We start from the raw sequence: 22,172 nt of genomic DNA, 5'->3' as shown, positions 1-22,172 counted from the left end.
AATGTTACCACCCTTGCTTTTAATTGTACCGTTAGATGTTTTGCTATATCTGTATGCTGAGTCAGTCTTCCTATAATCATTTCTTCTCCGATTTCTTCAGATGTTTCAGACAGGCAATTCGTCTTAGCTTCTCTACACTTCTGTTTATTTCGTTTCTCAGCGACTTTTATTTCTGTATTCCTTAATTTCTCTGAGAATTTCTGTACTTCTTTTGCCAGGCAATTGAAGTATTTCTTCTGATACCCATGGCTTCTTCGCAGTTACCTTCTTTGTATCTACATTCTTCTTTCCACCTTAAGTGATTGCCATTTTCGGAGATGTCCACTCTTCTTCATCTGAACTGTCTACTGAGCTATTCCTTGTTGCTGTATCTATAGCCTTAGATAGCCTCAAGCGTGTCTCTTCACTCCTTAGCACATTCGTATCTCACTTCCTTGCGTATTGATTCGTGTTAACTAATCTCTTAAAACTTCAGCCTTATCAACATCGCTACTAAATTCTGATCTGAGTCTCAATCTCTTCCTGGCCACGACTTACAGTCCAGCATCTGATTTCGGAATCTCTGTCTGACAATGATGTAATCTAATTGAAATATTCCTGTATCTCCCGGCATTTACTAGCTGAAATTTATTGCAATACTCAATGAGTCTTTCCCCTCTTTCATTCCTAGTACCAAGCCCAATTCTCCTGAATCCCTTTCTTCTATTTCTTCTTCTACAAACGCATTCCAACTAACAATGTCTAATAGATTTTCAGGTCCCTTTACGCACTGAATTACCCGTTCAGTATCGTCATATATTTTCTCTATCTCTTCATCTTCGGCTTACGACGTCGGCCAGTATACCTGAACTATCGTGGTCGTTTTGGCTTCCTGTCGTTTCTGAGATGAGATCAACTCTATCACTGAACTGTTCACAGTAACACACTCTCTGCCCTCCCTTCCAGTTGATAAGGAATCCTACTCCCGTTATAACATCTTCAGCTGCTGTTGATATTACGCTTTACTCACCTGACCCGATATCCTTGTCTTCCTTCCATTCCAAATTTTTCTTTTGTTTCCTTTACTGCTTGTTCAATATACAGATTGAAAAACATCGGGGAGAGGCTACAACCCTGTCTCACTCCCTTCCCAACGGCTGCTTCCCTTTTGTGCTCGTCGAGTCTTATAACTGCCATCTGCTTTCTGTACAAATTGTAAATAGCCTTTCGCTCCCTGTATTTTACTCCTGCCACCTTCAGAATTTGAAAGAGAGTAATCCAATCATTATTCTCAAAAGCTTTCTCTAAGTCTAGAAAAGTCGAGAAACGTAGGTTTGCCTTTCTTTAATCTTTCTTCTAAGATAAGTCGTAAGATCAGTATTGCCTCACGTGTTCCAACATTTCTACGGAATCCAAACTGATCTTCTCGGAGGTCGGCTTCTACCAGTTTTTCCATTCGTCTGTAAACAATTCGTGATACTATTTTGCAGCAGTGACTTATTAAACTGATAGTTCGGTAATTTTCGCATCTGTCAACAACTGGTTTCTTTGGGATTGCAATTATTATATTCTTCTTGAAGTCTGAGGGTATTTCGCCTGTCTCGTACATCTTGCTCACCAGATGGTAGAGTTTTGCCAGGCCTGGCTCTCCCAAGGCTGTCAGTAGTTCTAATGGAATGTTGTCTACTCCCAGGGCCTTGTTTCGACTCAGGTCTTTCAGTGCTCTGTCAAACTCTTCACGCAGTAGTGTATCTCCCATTTCATCTTCATCTACATCCTCTTCCATTTCCAGAATATTGTCCTCAAGTACATCGCCCTTGTTTAGACCCTCTACATACTCTTTCCACCTTTCTACTTTCCCTTTTTTGCTTGTAACTGGGTTTCCATCACAGCTCTTGATATTCATACAAGTGGTTCTCTTTTCTCCAAAGGTCTCTCTAATTTTCCTGTAGGCAGTATCTATCTTACCCCTAGTGAGATAAGCCTCTACATCCTTACAGTTTTCCTCTAGCCATTCCTGCTTAGCCATTTTGCACTTCCTGTCGATCTGATTTTTGAGACGTTTGTATTCCTTTTTGTGTGCTTCATTCACTGCATTTTTATATTTCTTCCTTTCATCAATTAAATTCAATATTTCTTCTGTTATCCAAGGATTTCTACTAGCCCTCGTTTTTTTACCTACTTGATCCTCTGCTGCCTTCACTACTTCATCCCTCAGAGCTACCAATTCCTCTTCTACTTTATTTCTTTCCCACATTTGTGACATTTGTTCCCTTATGCTCTCCCTGAAACTATGTACAACCTCTAGTTTCGTCAGTTTGTCCAGGTCCCATCTCCTCATTTTCCCACCTTTCTGCAGTTTCTTCAGTTTCAATCTACAGTTCATTACCAATAGATTGTGGTCAGAGTCCACACCTGCCCCTGGAAATGTCTTACAATTTAATACCTGGTTCCTAAATCTATATCTTACCATTATATAATCTATCTGATACCTTTTAGTATCTCCAGGGTTCTTCCATGTGTACAACCTCCTTTTATGATTCTTGAACCAAGTGTTAGCTATAATTATGCTCTGTGCAAAATTCTACCAGACGGCTTCTTCTTTTATTTCTTTCCCCAATACACTTTACACCCTACATATAAAAGAAATTTATGGGTTTTTAAGACATGAATCCGGTAGTGTGTTTAACAAAAATGTACCGTAGAAAAACTGCTATAAATATAATAACTTATTCATATATAAACTCATATGAGAATGTGGTTTTAACATAACCTCCCGCATTCTTCAGGCTTCCTTCAGAATGAATCACGATGTTCTGTGAACACACCTGGCTACTCTTGGAATTAGTCTCATGCTCAAGACAGGCACTCCTATAAAGTGTGTAAGTTGTCAATGGGTGGGGTTTACCAATGTATTTAAATATTCATCAGGGATTAAGCTCAGATGAATGGAGAGGTCAGGCTCCTGGAACTCCCCGAACAGGCCGTTGCTAACTGCCCGTTTTTGTTAAATACCGTCATGAGAGGAGCAGAAAATTGTGAGGTGCCTCCGTCGAGCGTGGAATACAGAAGATTGCTGCCTTCTCCCGCTTTTAAAAGGACTACTTCTCGCTGTTTACGTTGATAACTCCTCCTCCCCTCCCCTCCCTTCCCCCCTCCCGAATGTCAGTCATATTTTGAAACGCTCCTTCTCGCCTATCGTCTCGGATTTCCCGTAGTCTCTGACGATCCCCTCGTGCACTCGGCCAAAACTCTCACCCTCTTAATGCCACTCGGTGCTCGAGAGGGATCAGGCAGTGTGTTGCTCCGTAGACTTCCTATGAAACATTTGTGGCGTACCTTATTTGTGTGACCTGCTATACGTATTATTTCTTAGTAAATAACAGTCGCCAGCATCGCTCTGATCCGCTAGATAAGGCTAAAATCGTTACTTCAAATTACTGAAATGGCTCTGAGCTCCATGTGACTTAACATCTGAAGTCATCAGTCGCCTATAACTTAGAACTACTTAAACCTAACTAACCTAAGGACATCACACTCTTCCATTCCCGAGGCAGGATTCGGATCTGCGACCGTAGCGGTTGCGCGGTTCCAGACTGAAGCACCTAGAGCCGCTGGGCTCCACCGGCCGGCACCTACGTGGCGCCACAAATTCTAAGCTGGGCTTAAATCCAGGAAGCTTGGTGGCCAGGGCAGTACGGTACTCATCTTGGAGCTCTTGGAACCACCCATGTACACAGCGAGCTGCGCGACACATTGCGTTCCCCTTCTAGTACATACCATATCGTCGAGAAAAAAAAAAAGGCGTTTAAGAGTGGACATGGACCCCAAGGATACATGTGTACTTGTGTTTATCCATTGTGCGTTCCAGAATGACGAGATCTCCCACGGAAGGCCACGAATACATGCTCGAGACCATAATGCTACCTCCTGCAACCTGGATCCTTCCGACGGTTGTTGGAGGGCCATACGCGCCAACGGCTTTATGTCTGTTGGAGCATAAGACGTGATTAATCTGAAAAACCACCTTCCGCCACTGAGTGGAAGGCCAGCTGCGATTTCGGCTTGAAAATTCCAGCTTTCATCGTCAGTGAACAGCAGTTCCTCTTGCGGAGGCCATGTGCAGCAATGTTCGATGAACGGTGATTGAGAAGATGCTGTTAGTGGCCCCTTGGCTGGTCAGTTGCTCCACGTCTATTCACAAATACACATCTCCGCAGCTCTCGTTCACCCCTATCATCTATGGCTCGTGATGCGTGACAGCTGACTTGGCTCCGGTTTTGGATGGCGCCATTTTGTCATGCATGTTACTCCTTAACCACGGCGGCACGCGAAAATTTTACGAACTTAGCGCTTTTGGAAATGCTTCCACTTCGCCTGAAAATCAATGATCATTCCCGTTTCGACTTCAGGTAATTAGCTCCTCTTCGCACTGCGACAAACGCTGTACTGTTTTCTACGTACCACCAACAGGCTTTATATGCCCTCCAATATCGTGCCCTGTTGCGTTATGAACTCCGTAACTGCCTGCTACACATCCTCGTCTGACATGAATAGTCGACCCTTCAAGACCATTTTTTAGGGAACTGAAGCCCTGATAATCACATGGTGAGTGATCAGGAGTACAGGGCGGGTGTTCGAGAGTCACCGACTTGTTCGTAATGAGTGAGGCTGGTCTCATAGATCGAGGGTGTCTTCTGTCGAATCGTAAGCGCTATAGATCGACAGACATGATGCCCCATATGCATATTCTTTATTTTCTGATGGGTGTCTATCGGTGTCTTGTCCTTCGGCAGCCAAAAAAGAAACTCAGCTGGTAGGTCATGTTTCGACGCATTTAGTAATGTTGTCGCAATAGTTCACTTTTCCGCATTTACCGCACGAACATCGCCACACTAATCCCTTACCTACATGTGGGTGCTTATAAACCCGCACCGGAACAGCGTTACGTTGCATATACGCCGCAGCAAGCCCTCAAACGGAAACTGTTTCACCGCCCTTATATTTTGAAACTTTCCACACAGTGAAAACCAATTCATTGATCACTGAACATCGACTTTAGAAATAACATTTGTGTCCCCGTCAGAGGACACAAAACTAGCCTCGCGAATCCCACGATCGTTGACGGGCGCCTCCTCGATTTCGCTAACTGAAAATCGATACACAAAATTATTTAACATTTACGTCTTACAATCATTACATGAGGGAAGCAGAATCAGGAACATGAAGCAGGTATTTTTACTGTTCTTTCCTGCTGCCACTAACATCATTACTGTATAGTGCTGCTTTCTGCTGGTACTGTAACGAGTATCTATGCTACGATATTGGAGAACACGGCCTTCATGGGTAACTTATTCACCCTCAAGATCAGCCTAATCCGTTATTATCATCACATATTTAGAAAGGTTAGAAGAAGTCCGACTCGTCGTCTGAAAACCGACCAGAAATCCCTTTTCCCTCATAAACGGAAGCTGCAGAGTCGACTGGAATAATGGACAGTGCTGTCACGCATTGACAACCAGGAAACGATATGTCACAGTTTTTGCTGATAATACAAAAATCTCCATACGGTATGTACAGACCGGCTTGTGTAGATGACACCTGTAAGTACTATGTCTCACTGCAACACCACAGGTTACTATGTACGGAGACACATATAACGTACAAGAAATGAGGAATGAACGACAACACTGACAACTGAACGTTCTCGAAACAAATAAAATCGTCAATATCTTAAAAAAAAATACTTTTTCTCAAGATTTGTTTATACATACATATGGGAGTCTTTGTCTCCTTTTCAACACTACCTCTAGTAAGGATAAGGTTACATTTTCTGCTTGTCATTGTAAGCATTCATTTACCGAAATGATGTGGAATGAGTCAGTATGATACATGGTTAGCTGTGACATTAATTAACATCTTATTTTTAGTCCTACTCGTTCAACTACACTTATTTTTGTTTTTTACTAGCTGCCAGTTCTAAAGCAGAAATTCGTCAGTGGAATGAAAGGTGTTGTCCAGGAAAAATAATTTTAAATTAGTTTTAAAACTTGCTTCGTAACCTCTCAGACATTTTATATTATTGGAAAAATGATCAAAAACATTTCTTCTCTGAACCACGGGCAGCTTTAACACTGTGTAACAAAGGCCATTTTCCCCGTCTAGTGTTGTAGGTATGTACCTCACCGTTCTTCTTAATCGTGTTGGGTTATTACGACGAATTTTGTAAGTAGGCTGTTTAGGTTTTCTTATTGGTAACGCCACATAGCGCTCTGTATGAAAAATCACTGGCTGTGCTGTGCGCATTCTGTGGCTAGTTTGCATTGTTGTCTGCCATTGTAGTGTCGGGCAGCGGCAGCTGGATGCTAACAGCGCGTAGCGTTGCGCAGTTGGAGGTGAGCCGCCAGCAGAGGTGGACGTGGGGAGAGAGATGGCGGAGTTTTGAAATTTGTAAGACTGGATGTCATGAACTGCTATATATATTATGACTATTAAGGTAAATACATTGTGTGTTCTCTATTAAAATCTTTCATTTGCTAACTGTGCCTCAGTAGTTAGTGACTTCCGTAGTTTGAATCTTTTAGTTAGCTGGCGGTAGTGGCGCTCGATGTATTGCAGTCGTTCGAGTATCGAAGATTTTTGTGAGGTAAGTGATTTGTGAAACATATAGGTTAATGTTAGTCAGGACCATTCTTTCGTAGAGATTTTTGGAAGTCAGATTGCGTGGCGCTAAAAATATTGTGTCAGTTTAAGCACATTCGTGTATAATTGTTCAAAGAGGACGTTTCACATAGACCAGTCGTGTATAATTTTTCTAAGGGGACGTTTCAATTTCACTAGCGAATACATTATGGTGGCTGTGCAGTTCAACGTCTAACTCCTTGAAGAGGTGGCTAGGTGGCGTCCACGAGTGAACACAGCATATTATTGTTACTTTTATTCCGTACGACATTAAGAGTGGAAATAGGTTAAGTATATCAAGAGATTATTTGCAAGATTAGGGATTGTTTGAAGAACAAAAGTAGCTGAACTTAATTGTTTGAGATGGTCAATAATATGCTTCTTCCAGAACAAGTTTTCATCAATATGTACACGAAAAATTTGTAGCATTCTATTCTATTTACTGACCCCTGCGCATGTGCTACATCAGTTGCAGGTATGATGGCATTTGTTGTGCAACACTGAATGTAGTGCGTTTTTTTTCTTAATTTAGCGAGAGACCATTTTTAGAGAATCACTGAAGTACTCTTCTGTTGGTTTCTCTCTAATGGGATTTATTACAACACTAGTATCTTCTGCAAAAGTACCAATTTTGTTCGTTGAACATTAATTGGAAGGTCACTCAAAATTATGTGGAACAGGATTGGACTTAAAATTGAACCCTATGGGGCTCCATTTGTGACAATTTCTTCCGCTGTTGTTCAAATTTGATCCCTTCCGACAATGGCTAAATTATTGAACACAAGCTTTTGCATTGTGTTAGTCAAGCATGACTCAAACCAGCTGAGTATAAGGCCATCAATTCCATGAAAACTGAGTTGTTATAGCAGAAAAATACCAACTGGCAATGTATTGTTCTTTAAAGCTTGTACTATTTGGTGAGTGAATGCGTAAATAGCATTCTGTTAAACATCGAGTATATAAATTTTCTGTAATGTATTTACACATCGGCAGTGGTATTTCCCGTATACTATGGTTGACATATTAAAAGATGTAATGTATGATAAAGTGCTAAGTCAGAGTAGATCTCGTTTCTCTCCTTTCTAAAGGCGGCTTCACACTAAGCGCGCCTCGCCGCGTCAAGCTGTGCTGCGCCGCGCTGCTGCACCCCGCGCACAGCTGCAGCACAAAAAATGGTTCAAATGGCTCTGAGCACTATGGGACTCAACTGCTGTGGACATTAGTCCCCTAGAACTTAGAACTACTTAAACCTAACTAACCTAAGGCCATCACACACATCCATGACAGAAGCTGGATTCGAACTTGCGACCGTAGCAGTCCCACGGTTCCGGACTGCGCGCCTAGAACCGCGAGACCACCGCGGCCGACAGCTGCAGCAGAGAGGAGTTCGCAGTCAGCGCCCCGCCGCGCCGCTCCGAGGCGCGCTCTGTGTTCCAGTTGGAGCGCGCGCATGGTCTGCAGATGGCCAGCCGAAGCCCCGTCTAAACTGAGCGCGCGCAAACGCGCCACTTCCTTTGATGTACCGACACCAGCCGGAACACTGCGCAGCGCTGCGCGGCGCGGCGCAGCGCCGTTCGCCGTCCACACTGAGCGCGCAGAGCCGCGCAACGCCGTTTTGCGCAGCGAGGCGCGGCACGGCGGGCTCAGTGTGGACCCGCCTTAATGTTTTTAATAGCAATGAACAGCGTGCGCGCTGAGACGCTCGGCGAGACGTTCACGTACCGTGCAGCACGTGCACATTGACCTGGCGCGGCTGCGCGTTGGAAGGGTTGCACTGGTAGCGGCCCGAGTCTGAGGGCCGGGCCTGCTTGATGAGCAGGAAGCTGGTCGTGGTGGGGCCCTTCTCCGTGATCACCGACACGCCGCCCCGCGGGCTGTCGTAGCTGATGATCTGCAACAGCGGAACAGGCCGTGCAGTCACCGGCAGCCACGCACACTCGCGTCAGTGACAAACACTTTGAATCGAAATTCATTCATGCTGTATGAAATTTGTTCAATTCATCAACTGTACAAACAAAATTTATAAATTAACTTACCCGCTGCAGCCACTTTTTACCAATATTTACCGAATCTGGGTGTTTCGGCAACATGCTTCTGTCATCATGTACAAGGTATGTAAGTGACGTAAATGTACCTAAATCTGTGGTCATTGATCGTTTCAGTGTCTGTATGTATACAGTGCATCTTCACAATACAATGTCCTTCAGACATGCACACATGTGATGATTGTAGCTATGGTAAACATTACGAAATACACTACTGACCATTAAAATTGCTACACCACGAAGATGACGTGCTACAGACGCGAAATTTAACCGACAGGAAGAAGATGCTGTGACATGCAATTCAGAGCATTCACACAAGGTTGGCGCCGGTGGCGACACCTACAACGTGCTGACACGAGGAAAGTTTCCAACCGATTTCTCATACACAAATAGCAGTTGACCGGCGTTACCTGGTGAAACGTTGTTGTGATCCCTCGTGTATGGAGGAGAAATGAGCACCATCGCGTTTCCGATTTTGATAGGTCGGTTTGTAGCCTATCACGATTGCGGTTTATGGTATGGCGACACTGCTGCTCGCGTTGGTCGATTTCCAATGACTGTTAACAGAATATGGAATCGGTGGGTTCAGGAGAATAATACGGAACGCCCTGCTGGATCCCAACGGCTTCGTACCACTAGCAGTGGAGATGACAGGTAGATGACAGGTATCATATCCGCATGGCTGTAACGGATCGTGCTTTCACGTCTCGATTCCTAAATCAACAGATGGGGATGTTTGCAAGACAACAACCATCTCTACGAACAGTTTGACGTCGTTTGCAGCAGCATGGGCTATGGCTGCGGTTACCCTTGACGCTGCATCACAGACAGGAGCGCCTGCGATGGTCTACTCAACGACGAACCTAGGTGCACGAATGGCAAAACGTCATTTTTTCGGATGAATCCGTGTTCTGTTTACAGCACCACGATGGAAGCGTGTATTAGTCATCGCCATACTGGCGTATCACCCGTCGGTATGGTATGGGGTGCCATTGGTTACACGTTTCCACCTCTTCTTCGCATTGACGGCACTTTGAACAGTGGACGTTACATTTCACACCCGTGGTTCTACCCTCCATTCGATCCCTGCGAAACCCTACATTTTAGCAGGATAATACAGAGAAAATGTTCGACTGCTGCCCTGGCCAGCACATTCTCCAGTTCTCTCACCAATTGAAAACGTGTGGTCAATGGTGGTCGAGAAACTGGCTCGTCACAATATGCCAGTCACTACTCTTGATGAACTGTGGTATCATGTTGAAGCTGCATGGGCAGCTGTACCTATACACGCCACCCAAGCTCTGTTTGACTCAATACCCAGGCATATCAAGGCCGTTATTACGGCCAGAGGTGGTTGTTCTGGGTACTGATTTCTCAGCATCTATGCACCCAAACTGCGTGAAAATGTAATCACGTGTCATTTCTAGTGTAATATATTTGTCCAATGAATACCCGTTTATCATGTGCATTTCTTCTTGGTGTAGCAATTTTAATGGCCAGTAGTGTAGATTCGGATATTGCATCTATTAATTGACGTCAGCTGTTTGTGACAAATGAAAATCAGTGCCGGACTGGGAGGCGTGCTGGGATAGCCGAGGTGATTAATACGAGAAGCGGGAAATCCTTGTTCGGTTCCCACTCTGGTACAAGTTTCATGTTTCGCAAACAACTGACGTCTGTGTTTAGTCATAATATCCAAATCTGTTTCATAACCCACATTTGTCAATTTCGAAAAAAAACTGTTTTATTTTAGTGCGGACCGTAAGTGAATTCTATCATTAAATCGTTTTAGTGATAGATTTACTTAAGTTTCTGATGGTTATATCCTTTTCTGAAGTACTAGATAATCACGCAATGCAGTACGTGCCACTTTATAATTATGCTATTAAAACATGTTCTAATTTATGTGCTACCTTAGCAGTTGAAATAGATGATATCAAAGTAGTTAAGAATATTTCGAATGTAAACAACTGGATGCGAAAATGTGAAGTAATGGTGCTGTTTTTATTCTTGTGCTGTATGCGTCAAACAAGGACATATTAAAAAAGAAAAAAAAGTAAGCAATTAGGGACATCACAAATTCTTTAAATATAAAGCTAAAATATATGTCACAATCTTTGTGGACTGTGATAGATTTCGGTACAAAACCTTACCAGCATACACAGAAAATAGAAATCGCACTGTAAACGAATCTAAAAAAATTAATGCCGCGATCAAATCCTGAAGACTACATGATGTCAACCGGCTCCCGTGTGGTCCTCTGCCATATGACCATATGCACATTTGGTATGGACGGGCATAGGGTCTGCAAATCGCTCTCCCGGCTATAGTCGACTTTTTAATTTATTCCTAATTACATACAGTCGTAATCAGATGCATGCCGGGGTTCAGCGTAGCTGAAAGTATCTTCAAAACATATGAAAAAGGTTCAGAATGTGATGTGTTTGACTTTATCGGCGTGAGTAATATGCTTCTCTTCAAGTGTTCAGCCAGGATATGCCAGATTTTGTGTTCTCCATGAAGTGTGCAAATTTAGACAATGACTCACAGCCTCTAACTGATATTGTAAATAGTATGTAGCGAGCTGCTTTACGTATCGATACTCTGAACGCAGTGCTTGATCGTTTGCAGACGCACCCTTGCGCCGATTAATTGTTGTGACAGAGAGAAGTTTGGCGCCAGCACGGCCCACTAAACATGCGGAATGGTGTGCTAACCGAGATTATTTATCGCTCTGCGGAACAGCTGTACGGAGAATGGATAAATGTAAAATTTTGAGAGTATACATATGAAGACTGCTTCGTATAAGAGTGAACCACACCCTGTAATTATTACGAGAGTTTTGATGAACAGTCATAGAATTAAAAGTATGGCTATTTTAAAGATACAGCTGTTCTGAAAGGCCGATGTACACGCTTATCTCCTCTGACGCCGAATATGTCTGAGATAGTCTGTGCAACTGAACGTTAACCAGTACGCGATAAACAGATTTCTCTAGCCAGGAAAATTTTGGCTGGGATAGAATTGACAGTACGTATCGTTTCATTGCAGACTACAGCGCATTTTAGAAAGTAAACAGAATAGTTCTGATTTAGTTGCATAGTATCAGAATATAAGCAGTATTATCCGAGAACTGCCACCGTTATTTACGAGAAAAGTTTTCCCTTCCTTGTTGATTGCTGCTATATTTGGGAGTGAATTCTAGTGCAGTTATTAGTGATGGCATCGTAAGGACGAGTACGCAGCCAGTGGATTAATCATAGGTAGGTGAACATAGGCAAGGTGAGTTTTCTATTGCGACCCGTTTGTTGGGTCTGGGGACCCAGTTTCTATACAGCATGATTCAGCTAAGCTGTTCATTTTAGATATTTCCTCAACAGTATAAAATATCGTCATTCTGTTGTCAGTCAAATGAATTTAAAAACAGAACTAAATGACAAATAATATCTTTTGATAGCTATATTAATTATGGCGACATCGGAAGCTTCACTTTTGAGCTGGAACTAGTGTTGCCAGCATCGATGAATACAGAACTGTGATATCTGAAATGTTTCCGGAAATATCTGCGCTAAGCTGCTTAGCTACATAACCCAGCCTATTAAACAGCTTTGTCAACCGCGCCGTTTGCAAGATGACAAGTTACAGTTCACAGGGCTCTACTTAAAAATTAATTGCTCAGGAAAGTGGGCAGACGAAATAATAATTTAAACACAACAGGAGGAACGCTGTTTGCATTGCTACTAAAAAAACTAGTTCTGACGTGCCATTGTGCGATTGCTAATTAATTTTCACTTACGTTGTGACAAGTTTAATTAAGGTAGATCAACAAAGTGGCAGTGAACGAGAAATTTACTTTGATAGGTGACACAACTCGAGGAAGAAACAGAACTCGAACGATGGAGACCGATGTTTCCCTATTGTGTCTACACGTTAAATTTATAACAATTTTGACAGTATGATAAAACAGGAAATTTTCAGAATCTCGGATATTTTACGCGAGTGGTCTTTGGAAATTATGAACTCCGACTTTGTCACTACTGTGGTGGATTTAGTGTTTAGGAGTGAGGATATCAGCTCCCATGTGAGAGTTTTAACAAAGAGAGAATACGAATTGCTGCTTTATCATTTAGTTACAATATAGCAGTTCAGCAACTGGAAGCACTTAATTCAAAATGGAAAGACCAAATAAAATTAATCGATGGTAAAGCAGATGACAGACCGAGATTTATTGGAAGAATCCTAAGGAAATGTAATCCGAAAACAAAGGAAGTAGGTTACAGTACACCTGTTCGCCCACTGCTTGAATAGGCTACTGCTCACCGGTGTGGGATCCGTACCAGATAGGATTGATAGAAGAGATAGAGAAGATCCAACAGAGAGCAGCGCGCTTCGTCACAGGATCATTTAGAAATCGCGAAAGTGTTACGGAGATGATATATAAACTCCAGTGGAAGACTCTGCAAGTGATACGCTCAGTAGCTCGGTACAGGCTTTTGCTGAAATTTCGAGAACATACCTTCACCGAGGAGTCAAGCAGTATAATGTTCCCTTCTACGTATAACTTGCGAAGAGACCATTAGGATAAAATCAAAGGGATTAGAGCCGACCCAGAGGAATACATACAAACTTTCTTTCCAGGAACAACACGAGACAGGAATAGAAGGGAGAACCAATAGAGGTACTCAGGGTACCCTCCGCCACATACTGTCAGGTGGTTTGCGGAATGTGGATGTAGATGTAAATGAAAACATCTAAAAACGTGCACAAACGAAGAAGAGGATGTTCAAGAAGAAATGCTTAAGAATCTTTTCCTTGCCAAATACTGGGTGTGAAAACGTTTTGTTACACGTAGCCCGACCGGAAGGCTACGCGGAAGAAAGTGGTACTCATAAGTGAAACATGATTGTGCTCCAACATTTTGGAACTGGAAAACGTTTTAGTGCAAAAGGGGACAGTCCTGTTCCTATGTAGAGAATTAGCAAGTAATTCGTCGTAAGTAATCGATTGTGTGCTTCTGTTAATTTAGCAAATACTGTGTAACGTGTTTCAGAATCTGTATTTAATAAAGGTATACAGTATTTCTTTTCACCTAAGTAAATAAGATGAGTAGCTTCCTGCACAGTTGAGTACTTTCAATCCCCGCACATTCAGAAAATCACATTAATCGACAATCATACAGACCAAGTATATTGCTTGAAAACTGCTAAGGATCCAGTGACGTTTGCTAAGGAACAACTGCGAGTTTCTACGGAACAGAAGAAAATTGCTGCGGAACACCCAGGCAGTGACAGTAAGAGGAAACGTAGAAGGCGGCACGTGTTAACTGTAGTGAAGCCTGTACACGAACGCTCTGTGAGCATTTGTCAGTTAATTCAGTACGTTATTAACGAAACTTGTGGAACGAAGTAGTGCAACAGTCTGTGTTGTACGGCAACAAGTCTGCAAGATACCATTTAAGTGCTTGCGATCGTGGCAGAACAGTGGGACAGCTTAAAGCCCGTCAAAGTGTCACTGTTGTGGGCGCACTAATGGGTGGCTTCAAAAAAGATTTATCTCTGGTTCCTAAAAGCTTGATTAAGGTAGAAACGCTATGCGAAAGTCAACCGGACATCCACACTGCAAGGGGATCGATACGTCGCCCTAGTGGCGAAACATAACCGACATCTTACTCCTAGGCAGATCACGGCAGACGTTGAAACCGCTATCGGTACACTTGTCTCTGCCTGAACCATGCGGCGACAAATCAGAGTGGTCTGTTAAATGTATCTAGTTTCAACCGTGTCATCGTCGAGAAAGAGCTAGTTGGTGTAAGGAACATGTTGGTTTCGATCAGTAACAGTGATTCACAGGGATGGTCTCCGACGAATCCCGTTTCACTGTGGCTTGTGATGGGCGATTAATCAGTGTGCAGAGGAACGAGAACAAGTTACACACCACAGAATATTCCTGAACGTCGTCACTATAGCCTAGGCGTTGTTGTGTGGGCAGGCATTACGCTCGGTGGTCGAATACTGCTGCTTATCTTTGCCCGATGTACCTTTACAACGCAGAGGTATTGCAGCGAGATTATTCTGGGTCATCCTCAGTTTTGGGGTGCGGTTGACGAAGCCCAACCACATAGCACCTCCGAGGTCTCAGGCACACAGGAGAGTGAAGATGTTGAACGTACAGGAATGAAATTGCTTGCGGGCTCTTTAGACCTAAAATCTATAGAGAAAGCGTGGGGCTCTCTTGAAAGACATGTTTCTCAAGCAACACCCCATTCCCAATACATGTAGGAACTGAAAAATGTCCTGAGAGAGGAGTGGGCAATATCCCGCAAGGACTCCCCTACAGTTGGCTAGCCAGAATGTATGACAGACGCTATATGTGCGTTACTGCTCGAGGAGGGCATATTTCTCACTGAGTAAGTAGGGAGTCTGAGCCGTGTCTAATATGAATGTTGCTTATGTCTGTTACCCTGCTTTCACAAATGGTTCAAATGGCTCTGAGCACTATGGGACTTAACTTCTGAGGTCATCAGTCCCCTAGAACTTTGAACTAATTAAACCTAACTAACATAAGGACATCACACACATCAATGCCCGAGGCAGGATTCGAACTTGCGATCGGAGCGGTCGCCCGGGTCCAGACTGTAGCGCTTAAAACCGCTCGGCCACACCGGACGGTTACCCTGCTTCCCGATATGGTCAAATCAGTTCCACGTTTCCTAATAAACACAACGCTCTTCTATCACGTATGTACTGTGTTACATGTCGTCCATGATCGCCTGTGATTATTCCTGTCCAACCATGTCTTTCTTTGTTCCCTAGCAGAAATTGTCAAACAGTGTAGCAACTCAACAGCCGGCCGGTGTGGCCGTGCGGTTCTAGGCTCTACAGTCTGGCACCGCGTGACCGCTAAGGTCGCAGGTTCGAATCCTGCCTCGGGCGTGGATATGTGTGATGTCCTTAGGTTAGTTAGGTTTAAGTAGTTCTGTGTTCTAGGGGACTGATGACCAAGATGTTAAGTCCCATAGTGCTCAGAGCCATTTGAAGCCACACAACAATAAAATGCGATATGGCGTTTACATGGATGCGAATATCCACTGTGTGAGCCTAAATCCGGCACCCAGTCCGTCTTGCCAACATCTATAGTGGAATGTTTACATCATCAACGAACAGCCACGTAGGGAATTTATTCTGCTGAAACGCATTTGCAAACTGCCAGAAAATAAAGTTCTGTTCGACAGTTGGCACAAAAGCGAAAGACACTTGTAAATTAAGGAGTGTAAATGATGCCTTTGGTGGCATCTGACATTGGTCTGTGGCGGAAGCTCTTCCGATAAACCGTAATGCATGTTGGAATGCGTGCCGAGATTGGCTGTCTCGGAACCTGCGTGTTGACGAAAGTGGTGTGGCGTCACGCTAGACCACGTGGGTAAGTTAACCAACGCTGGAAGTGTTGTTCAGCTAACACGATGTTGGAAAACAAATATGCAACGGACTTATGCCACATGTCTTCTGAAACTGTAGTAGGTAGACAAACGAAGATAAAAATCATCAAAATTAACCTAATTCCGTAGCAAAACGAGAGTGCATCAAGGTTTATGGATAAATGTAAATGACAGCGATTGAGTGATGTGCGCCACTTTTATTTAAATATTGATTTTGATTTGGCAGATGACTAACAGTGACTTTCGCAGCAACTTCAGAATGTTAGAAATTCTGTATTCAGACGTTTATAAGCCAGCTAGCTCCTCAGATGATGAAGAGATTGCTGACATGTATATAATATAAATGAAATCTTACAGATAGTCAAGGAAGACAGAAGTTTAGTAGTGATGAGGGACAAAAATTTAAAAGTAGGAAAAGGAAGAGAAGGAAAAGGAGTATATGAATATGGACCGGGGAAAAGGAATGAAAAAAGAAGCCGTCTGGTAGAATTTTGCGCAGAGAATAGTTTAATTATAGCTAACACTTCGTTTAAGAAGGAATGGCGTGTACGTGGAAGAGACCTGGAGACACCGGAAAGTTTCATTTGATTATATAATGGTAAGACAGAGGTTTCTGAACCAGATTTTAATCTGCAAGGCATTTCCAGAGGCATATGTGGTCTCTGACCACAATGTACTGGTTATGAACTTTACATTAAAACTGAATAGATTTCAAAAAGATGGGAAATTAACGATATGGTACCTGGATAACTTGCAAGAACTAGATGTTGTTGATAGTTTCAGAAGAAGCATAAATCTACGGTTACTAAGAACGGAGGAAAGGAATACAGTAGAAGACGAATGGGCTGTCTTAGGGTTGAGACAGTGAAGGCAGCAGATGATTAAGTGAGTCAAAAGACTGAAAGAGGACGTAGATGAAGGTGAGACGGGAGATATGATACTGCGACAAGAATTTAACATCGGAGTGAAAGACCTAAATCAAAACAAGGCCCTGGTGTAGACGATAGCCTGTCAGAACTATTGAAGGCCATGGGAGAACCAGCCATGACAAAAATCTTCTATCAGTTGTGCATGGTATAGAACACAGTCGAAATACCCTCAGATGTGAAGAAGAATATAATAATTGAAATTTCAACGAAAGGAGGTGCTGCCAAGTGTGAATACTACGGAACAATCAGTTCAGTAAGTCATGGTTGCAAGACAGTAACACAAATTCTGTACAGAAGAAAGAAAAACTAGGTAAAAGCCGACGACAGGGAAGAACAGTTTGAATTCTCAAGAAATGAAGAACAAGCGAGGCAATATTGAACCTATGATTTCTCTTAGAATATAAGTTAAGGAAAGGCAAACCTACGTTTATTGCACCTGTAAACTCAGGGGAAGACTTTGGCAATGTTTTCTGAAATTCCCTTTTTGAAATTCTGAAGGTATCAGGGGCAGAATACAAGGGTCGAAAGGCTATTTACAACTTGTGCAGAAACCAGACGGTAGTTAATAATAGTCGAGGAGCAGGAAAGGTAAGTTGTGGTTGGGAGGGTAGTGAGAAAGGGCTGTAGCCTGTGGCCGATGTTATTCAATCTGTACGCTGAGCAAGCAGTACAGGAAAGCAAAGGAAGATCTGGAGTGTGAATTAAAGTTCAGGGAGAAGAAATAATAAGTTTGAGGTTTGGTGAAACATTGTAATTCTGTCAGAGATAGTGAAGGATTTGGAACAGCAGTTAAACAGAATGGACAGTGTATTCAAAGAGGAACATCATCATAAAGCATAATGAAACGTCCCACAGACTGTGGCTAAGCCATGTCTCCGCAATATCCTTTCTTCCACGAGTGCTAATTCTGCGAGGTCTGCAGGAGAGCTTCTGTGAACTCTTGGAAGATAGGAGACGAGGTACTAGCAGAATTGAAGCTGTGAAAAAGATTTGTCAAGCGTTCTGGGGTAGCTCAGATGGTAGAGCACTTGCCTTCGAAAGGCAAAGGTTCCGACTTCGAGTCTAGGTCCGACACACAGTTTTAATCTACCAGGAAGTTTCATGTCAATGCACACTCCACTGTAGAGTGAAAATCTCGTTCTGGAAGTATACAACCAGTGTTTCTTAAGAAAATGTATTCAGAATTACCTATTTTCGAAACGGAACAGGTAGTACAGCAACGAAAACAAACTCATGAAAGGTGAGAAGAATTTTGTGTGATGTAACGGGAACCTTAGAAGTTGCTTAAAATACTTTATATAATATTTGTAATCGCACGGGAATCATCAGAGAAAAGGTCACAACCGCAAACTACATACCCACCTTTCCACGAGTAAAATTTGTTAGTTTACTTGACTCTTTCCCTTACTACATCAGTGTTCTATTTTTGCAAGAGGGAACAGAAGTTGCTAATTTCAAGGAAGGAAAACGGAAACTCATGCTTGGCATTCATACACGGCTGCCTGTCTCGCGGAAACGCTCAGAGGACGGCGCCGCCACCGCATTCGCATACCAAAGCTGTAGCACCGGTATGCAGATGAGGTTCGCATGCAGTGACATATTACTGAGTAATGTAAGCGAGCGGAGCAAGGCGTCGCTTTGCAGAGCAAACGCATGGATATTGGGTTACAGGGAAACATCAAACTGTGCCGCCAGGCGCTACGGCGACCTGTTGCTGCAGCCATTGATAGCTCCGTAGGGATCATCGATCTCAGGACCGCAAGGCCGGGTTTCTCTGCTCTCAGCGCCAAGACGGAGCTTTCTCCGGCGATAATGGTATATATACTCCCTGTGCGGTCATTACGAATTGTGCGAGCACATGGACTACATGTGTTTCTACGTACATTATCCGCAAGCCACCGTACGGTGTGTGGCGGAGGGTACCCTGTACCGCTACTTGTCGTTTCTTTTCCTGTTTCACCGCAAATAGAACGAGAGAAAAATGACTATCTGTATGCCTCCGTATGAGTCCTAATTTTTCGCATCGTATCTTCATGGTCCTTATGCGAAATGAACGTATATTGGTGGCAGTAGAAGCAATCATCTTCAAATTACGATTCTCTAAATTTTCTCAGCAGTGTTCCTCGGAAAAAAACACCGCCTTCTCTCCTCGGATTTCCACTCGAGTTTCCGAATCATCTCCGCAATACTTGCTTGTTATTCGAACATACCATTAGCAAATCCAGCAGCACTTCGATTAATTGCTTCGATGGCTTCCTTTAACACGACTCTGTGAATATCACGAACACTCGAGCAGTACTCACGTTTAGTCATACTTGCGTTCTGTATGCGGTCTCCTTTAAAAATGAACCACACTTTCCAAACATTCTACTAGTGAACCGAAATCGACAATTCGCCATCCCAGCTACAATCTTCCCATGCTTCTTTCACTCGATATTCCTTCGCAACGTTAAGCCCATTTCAAGATGGACACTACCAATCGTATATCAGAATATTACATCATTGTTTTTTCCTACTCATCCACATCAACTTACGTTCTTCTGCTTTTAGAATCAGCTGGCATTCATCACACCAACTAGAAATTTTATCTAAGTCATCTTGCATCCTCCTACAGTCACTCTACGACAACACCTTCTCCTACGCTGCAATATTATCTGAAAACAATTGCTGCCACCCTCGCCGGCCGGTGTGGCCGTGCGGTTCTAGGCGCTTCAGTCTGGAACCGGGTGACAGCTACGGTCGCAGGTTCGAATCCTGCCTCGGGCATGGATATGTGTGATGTCCTGAGGTTAGTTAGGTTTAAGTAGTTCTAAGTTCTAGGGGACTGATGACCACAGATATTAAGTCCCATAGTGCTCAGAGCCATTTGAACCTTTTTTTTGCTGCCACCCTCTCGGTCAGATTATTTGTACATATAGGAAACAATAGCGATCCCATCACACTTCCCTGGCGTGTTCCTGACGATAACCTTCTCTCCGAAGAACACTTACCGTGGCGGACAACACACTCGTTTCTATTACTTAAGAAGTCTTCGAGCCATGATTCTACAGTTTACTGATAAAATTCTGACAAACAAAATGTCTTTACTCTGAGCGCTGTGTGATTTCGCTACCTGCGTATCGACAGGCAAGTGTTCATCAAAACACATAACTACCGCCTGGCCTACAAAACATGCATGTGTCGTTTAGAAATTAGGATCGGTACAGGAGGTCTGTTCGGGTAGCCGAAGTCGTTAAGGCGTCCGCTCGCGACAAGTTAGGATCCCGGTCCGGTATGAATTTTCATGTGTTGCAAACACCTGATGCCAATGCACCTACGCAACTTGCGAACTTACACAGCCAGAAGATTATGATAACCGACCTGCTATAGATATAAATCCATCTAGGAGATAGCAGCGTCACCTGGCGAAGAATGACTGTCAGTAAGAGACGCGGTGCATGTACTATCAGTGAGAGTGCTGTCCGTCTGTAGAACGGGATATCTGAGTTTAACTGAGGGCAGATTGTGATGGCCTGGAGGACTGCGCGACTTGTTGGGTGTTTGGGGAGTACTTTGGTGAGCGTCTTCCACATGGCGAAATCAAGGTGAAGCCACGTCCATATGTCGTGGGGCTGGGCGAAGATTTCTCCTTACAGATATCAGGCGTCGTTGCCTGGAGAGACTGGTAAACAACACAGGTGGCGAACTGTGGCGCAACTAAAATCAGACTTTGATGCTGGGCAGAGTACAAGCGTGTATGAACACATAGAACACCGAACACTCGTAGCTGTGGGCCTCCGCCGACGACGACCCACCAAGAAATCGGCAAAAAGAGGCTGAAACGGCACGTCAGCATCGGCACTGGATGTAGACGCAGTGGTGGATAGTTTCTAGGATTGAGGAATCCTGACAACTTCTTCATCAAGCCGATGGGAGTGCGCCGATCCGTTGCTTTCTAGGGGAACAGTTCCTAAACAACTGTACTGTGGTACGGAGACAAACTGGCCTCGGCTCCATTATGCTCTACGGAACATTCACGAGGGCATCCATAGGTCCGGTGGAGCTCCTGCAAAGCACCATGATGGCAAAGGAGTGTCGTACAATGGTCACAGACCATGTATACCCCTTCATGACCATCATGTTTCCAGAGGAGTGTGGAATTATTCAACAAGATAATGCGCCATATCACAAGCCCAGGAGTGTGATGGAGTGGTTGAGGAACACAGTGACGAGTTCCAATTGATGTAGTGTCCAGCCAAACTCGTCAGATCTGAACCCGATCGGCCATCTGTGTGTCAGAGCTTATTGTCCCCCCTCCCCGCAATTGAAGGGAATTAAGTGACTTTTGTATGGTGCCACTTCCCTCCAGCGACCTATTAAGTCGTCATTGCTTCCATGTCAGGACAGGTCGCCGTTGTTTTCAGCGCCAAAATTCTAGGGGACTGATGAGCTCCGATCGTAAATCCCATAGTGCTCAGAGCCATTTGAACCATTTTTGTCAGTCATTCCTGTTGGGTTGACATGTGTTTATCGGCCTATTATTACTGCTTCGAAGGCAAGTAGCTCCCCATCTTTGCAAATTTTGTCTTTCCGTTTTCTGCTCTCTCGATTATTGTTGTATGTACATGCTGTTGTAATATCAAGTTATCATAATTCGTTTCTTTCGCGGTGGCGCAGAAGCCTGGATACATTCCTATAAAAGTCGAACGGTGTGAGGAATCATAATGGCGTCTAGTATGGGGTGTCTGCTGCGTGGGCTGCAACTTTCAAGAGATGTGGTGCGATCTTGGATTTGGGTTACGGATTTTAAACGGGAAAGAGGTCAAGTGATTCATCATTTCGAACTGCCTCCGTGTCATGAATACACATATGCAATCAGTCTTAGAACATCTTTATTTGTGTAGGAGTTATGACTTGCTAAAATTTGAAATTCCAAGCACGTTATAAATTCTGTTTATTGTGCAGGTGATTCACTATGGCATTTCCACAGCAGTAACGCATTGAAATTGTATTAATGAGCAGTGGACGAAATACCATAGTAACTGCTGCAGACTTCAGTGCCGAGAATCCTGACACAAATGACATTTCACGTATCACACTATCCTAGTTATTGGACAAATTTCT

The 22,172-nt window shown here is 43.5% G+C and overlaps 1 protein-coding gene across 1 annotated transcript in view; it reads right to left on the bottom strand.

Moving 5' to 3' along the window:
* LOC126281704 (zwei Ig domain protein zig-8-like) overlaps positions 1 to 22,172 on the bottom strand; it is an 883,147-nt gene that overhangs the window by 51,036 nt on the left and 809,939 nt on the right. The window contains exon 5 of the mRNA XM_049980878.1: positions 8,383 to 8,551. Coding sequence (XP_049836835.1) covers positions 8,383 to 8,551 — 169 coding nt within the window. The remainder of the gene's footprint in view (positions 1 to 8,382; positions 8,552 to 22,172) is intronic.

Source organism: Schistocerca gregaria, chromosome 7, assembly GCF_023897955.1.
Source record: "Schistocerca gregaria isolate iqSchGreg1 chromosome 7, iqSchGreg1.2, whole genome shotgun sequence".
NCBI classification, from domain to species: Eukaryota; Metazoa; Arthropoda; class Insecta; order Orthoptera; family Acrididae; genus Schistocerca; species Schistocerca gregaria.
This window is presented reverse-complemented; position numbering and strand designations above follow the sequence as displayed.